The sequence below is a fragment of the Penaeus japonicus genome, unplaced genomic scaffold, assembly GCF_977035675.1.
Source record: "Penaeus japonicus unplaced genomic scaffold, GWHDUDI00000001_assembly GWHDUDI00000042, whole genome shotgun sequence".
Taxonomy (NCBI): domain Eukaryota; kingdom Metazoa; phylum Arthropoda; class Malacostraca; order Decapoda; family Penaeidae; genus Penaeus; species Penaeus japonicus.
This window is the reverse complement of record NW_028234444.1, coordinates 8244252-8249251: the sequence shown is the minus strand read 5'-3', so window position 1 is coordinate 8249251 and position 5000 is coordinate 8244252. Positions and strand designations below refer to the sequence as shown.

The 5000-nt window shown below is 34.6% G+C and overlaps 1 protein-coding gene across 4 annotated transcripts in view; it reads right to left on the bottom strand.

The window, feature by feature from the left end:
• The window catches only part of LOC122263044 (multidrug resistance-associated protein 1), a 33907-nt gene that overhangs the window by 20197 nt on the left and 8710 nt on the right, over window positions 1-5000 (bottom strand). For 2 of the 4 annotated variants that reach the window (XM_043031336.2, XM_043031337.2), the window contains exons 4-12: window positions 4811-4948; window positions 4390-4521; window positions 4005-4198; window positions 3562-3756; window positions 3166-3343; window positions 2881-3049; window positions 2279-2430; window positions 1902-2039; window positions 758-904 (exon numbers count right to left, since the gene is read on the bottom strand). In XM_043031336.2, the coding sequence (XP_042887270.2) occupies window positions 758-904; window positions 1902-2039; window positions 2279-2430; window positions 2881-3049; window positions 3166-3343; window positions 3562-3756; window positions 4005-4198; window positions 4390-4521; window positions 4811-4948 (1443 nt within the window). The remainder of the gene's footprint in view (window positions 1-757; window positions 905-1901; window positions 2040-2278; window positions 2431-2880; window positions 3050-3165; window positions 3344-3561; window positions 3757-4004; window positions 4199-4389; window positions 4522-4810; window positions 4949-5000) is intronic. The other 2 variants (XM_043031339.2, XM_086535189.1) reach the window with 1 other exon arrangement.

The window sequence follows — 5000 nt, the reverse complement described above, 5'->3', positions numbered from 1 at the left end:
AGGGTTGCAATGTCAGCCTAAACTCACATTTTATGATGTATTTATGGAAAAATAATGTATGGGCTAGTCTTCGCTACCCTTTCCCCATCCCTCTAATTTTTAGCCGGTGCCGCTAGCGTCGTAGACCGCCCACCTTGACGACCAGTTAGGTCATTAGGCGCCCCGTCAGCAATGGGTTAAGGAAAAGTATCAAACATTGATAAAATTTTGATATGAGTTAAAGTCCAGATCTTTTTGGAATGTAGCTATTCATTATTTCTTTGTTTTGTAGCAATCATAAATTCAACAGTAGCAAGATGCAGCTGTGTGTGTGTGTGTGTGTGTGTGTGTGTGAGAAATATATGAGTGTAAAAGTAGGTGGAAATCTACACATGACTGTGTCTGTGTGAGCATGCATGCATGAGAGAGAAAGAATATGCGTGTATGTTCCCAAACAGAATAATAATATAAAATAAAAAATAATACAAAATAACAAGGAATCAATGTACATCAGAGTAAATCAGAGACATAAACATATATAACCTGTATTATGAACAAAAAATAATGTTGAAAATGCCCGTAGTAGAAGGGCATATCAAAATCACATACTACCCCAAATTAGCATAATATCCAAACAGATACTAGTTAAGAATACATAATGCAGGGACAGGCCGCCAACATCTCCCACAAAAAATCCTGCAACTGGAAAAGACGAAGTGGGCAAAAAAAAAAGGACACACAGAGACTACCCCAGACGAGCACATTTCTTGGGCAATACCTGCACAGCTGCAACTATAAGGAAAGGCAACATGGTCATGGGCATGCGGAGAATATTCAAGAGGGTGATGGACGTGAATATCTTCTCGGCAGTCAGGATGTGGGTTGGGTCGGTCAAGACATAGGTCGCGAACATCACAAATGTTACCTGGAAATGGGGTTAGGATTCATGCAAAGACAATGAGGATTAGAAATTTCTACCTTTAGGGTGAGTTAAAAAAGATTAGGAAATCACAATTCATCTCTATAAATCGCTATGTGTATAAGTATATGTATACATATGTAAATATATAAATAAATAAATAAATAAATATAAGTGTATATATATATAATTTTTCAAAATCTTTAAAATAAATTATCGATATAGCTAAAACTTGCATTTATACAGCCAGATATCTTTTCTAAATACGTAAATAAAAGAAAGAAATAGTATCTAAAGCCTGTTGTTCTTTGTGTGTGCATTCAAAAAAGTGATTGGTTCAAGTTTGTCTTTTGTGTACTTACACTGCATAATGCATAACATCAATCCAAATCATAGTTTGGGATATATATTTGAATGTTTGTATATCTATAAAAAAAAAAAAAAATTATAACTATCACAATTAATTTAAATTATTAGATATCAGACACGGTGATTTTAAGCCTATCACGAGCCTGTAATGAACACGTGTGCCACATTACCAATACCTTGGTGACAGATCAGATGGAACTGACAATGATAGCAATTAATTATAATGTATCATAATAAATTTATCAAAAACCATACAGAGAAAAGTAGAAAAAATAAAGTTACACATGAAATACATAAAATAACTGTAAAAACTGTAAAGTGAAGATAAAATTATTTGCCCTCCAATATCTTTTATAGACTGATTTCCTCAGATGAAGTCAATATTTTCCCTGAGTCATTAAACTTCTCCCAATTTAACAAGTGCATTAAAACACAGTAATAATCTCAACATATACAATCAACTGAAGTATTTTTTTTTAAATCAATATTATCATGATATACATTAGTAAACATCTATATCAGTAAATAAGCTGATATTCAATGTCTAAATATTTCCTTCATCATAATGTAAACTAGTTCAGTGACACATCGCCTATTCCTGTACATCTTAAAGTGGTTTGCACCCAACACTCACCAGGAAAGGTGTGCAGGTCCAGATGAAGGAAGTACCTGCATTGAGGTAAGCAGACTTCTTCAGAACTTTGATCTCCTCGTTGCGGACATGCAAGACCTGATCTTCAAAAGAGGGCTCCCATGCATATAATTTCAATACCTGGAATAAAAGGATACATTTATTGGATTCTGATTATGAGGAGGTTAAGATGATGTTGCCAAAAGAATATTTATTTTTTGGAAATAATGATACTGATGATAAATTCTCACACCTTACTCAGAACGATATGGTACATACACGTGCTACTGTAACAATACTACTCTTAAAACCACAGACAACTGTATATAAATGACTGATTCAAGTCTCCTCTAAACAAGCCTGCAAGAATTTACACAGACCTTAATGCCATTCAGGATCTCGTTCATGAGCTTCACACGGTGGTCCTTGTTCTTCATCTGACTAATCTGGAACTGCTTGGTCTTGTTGGCAATAAAACCATTCACAGGGATCAACACTATCATGACAGCCAGCCCAGCAAGTACAGAAGGTCCTACAAAAGATCAAGTTCAGTTATTCTTGCCATTCCATTCCTTCAACTTACTAATAGGAATGAAGAAGGAGAAAGGATTATCTTTATACTTCATGCCTTCTCTCTTATACCCAGGTCTGTATCATCAAACTAATAACAATAATAATGTTATTGTAATCATAAATAATAAAAAACAAGAATACTTGATACCAATTCAGCCTTCAGTATGAGTGATACAATATTTAATATTTTCACTATCCTCTCTATTGCCTAACTTTTTCCTAACAAATCACAATTTTTTTCTCCTTGAACTCACCTACCTCACAACTAAAATTATACTCTGTTATAATACTTATCTACATTGTTAGAAAACAATCTATTCAGTCTATTCCATCTTACATTCCTCAATTAACCAATTCCTTGGGGGAAAAATGTGCCCCTCTCTCTTATCTTAACAGCATATACTCTTACCAAGAAGACCCCAAAGGAAATACAGGGCCAAGGCAATCTGCAACGGTGCAGACCATAACATGTTGATGTATGAAGTTAGATCCATGAAACGTTGGGCATCAACTGACATCAAGTTTACAATCTCTCCAACAGTAGACTCTTTTCTTGCAGAGCTGGATATGCGAAGGGCCTGAAAAACATTATACTTGTTAACTTGATAAAGAAAAAAAAATCTAACTCCCATATCAACATGTTTCCATTCTAAGGACATAACAATTTCTGTACACTCTTAAAGTCTTACTTTACCTTTCTATATACTGCAGAAATTACACCTGTTCTAATTCTTAGACCTGCTAAGAACATCTTCATAAAATACTGTCCAAGCACAAGAGACTGGATTTGTGCACAAACAAACATTAAGGCAGCATACATGTACCCTTTCCAAGCTGGCATGTCTTCAGATTCTGTGAAGACGATCAATGCACTGAAAATGGAAGTGAATGAAAAAATGAGTATGTCCAACAAAAGAAAAACGATACAATAGAAACAAGAATAATTATCTTAGCCTTGGTATAAAGAAAAAAAAAAAATCTAGAAAAAACAATAAAATAAATATATTTGCGTTATCCATTTAGGTTACAGACTAACTTTATGGCCTGTTATATAACATAAGAAAGAAAACAAAACTCTTCAATAACTAACCTGAGGATCTGCGGACTTACAAACTGCAAGCAGTCATGGAACAACTTCAATGTTGCTCCAAAAAGGAATGTGGGGCCGAAAGTGCGCACCATAGTTGGTAAGATGGAAACTTGTTTCTTCTTGTCTTTACCCATACCTTTTAACTCCACTTCATTAGCATTGTTAGCAGTTGACCATGCTTGTCTTTCAGCTTTCCTGTACCAAAGAGGTTTTATTGTTCATATCCACTGCAATGTTTCTACACTCTTAATCTCTACATATCCATAGATTTGTAATAACTACATCATGAATTAATAAGGCCTATTGGTAATGACTGAAGAATAATTATTTGCATTAATCAAGGACCAATTTGTTAAATTTAATTCAAAAGCATTACAAGATATGTCACCACAAGTGTAAGTACACCCAAGCCCTGAGAGATATACATGAATATTATTCCTTACTTTTCCCTTTTTGCAAGGGACTTCCCCCAGTTCCTGTTCCACCTTCTCACAATTGTGCGAGATGCATTTTCATATGTTAGACTCCAGAGGTCTTTCATCTCCAAAGGGTTTCTATAGCCCTTCCAGATCAAGGCGTCCATCCAGGCAAACAAGATTCGGTTGAAGAAAGACGCACTAACCTCCGGACAAGGTTTCTGTTTTGAGAAAAATAATGTCAGTGTTCATGTAAACATAGTGTGTATTGGTAATGACATACTTTGTGTACAAAATAAGATATTCTAGTATTAACAAATTGTCTAAGCATTTTGATGAATTCTACAAAAAAGAACAAAGACACACAGATATGTACACAAGAAAAAATTATACCAGTATTCAAATTCTTTACCTCGCCTCTATCAAAATCCAAATACTCAGGTGTTGCATCCCCAAAGCAGTTGAGGATCAGCATCACAACAATGAGTGGGAAGTACACCATGTAAGTCACAAATCGCAGCACAATTACGTCATCCTTAGTTTCCTGGAAAATGAATACAAATATAGAGATCACATTATCTGGAAAGGCTTTCAAGAAGGACGAGGGGAGTCAGAACTCATGAAACATTTGAGCAATTGTTAGGCTTTAAAATAAAGCATTATAGATATCAATATCTATAATGTTGATACTAATATCAACATTGATAATAGCAATTCTAACAAAATAACAAAATTACAAAACAAAATATTTTCAAAATATGAAACTTAGCATGTCAAATCCACTCCCATGCTTGAAAATCTTGCACAACCATAAACAAAGTAGATACACTCACCTCTCCTAAAATGTTTATGAAGTATGTACGATATTCTGGAATGCCGCATATGACCATAAATAACCAAAACATGAAGATTACACCTGAGCTTTGTATCCCCCTCTTCTTCTCCATCAGGATGAAAACCACTTGAAGTAGCTGTAGATTTACATCAATTCTCATAATAGGGTCACGATAGTTGACAACCAAC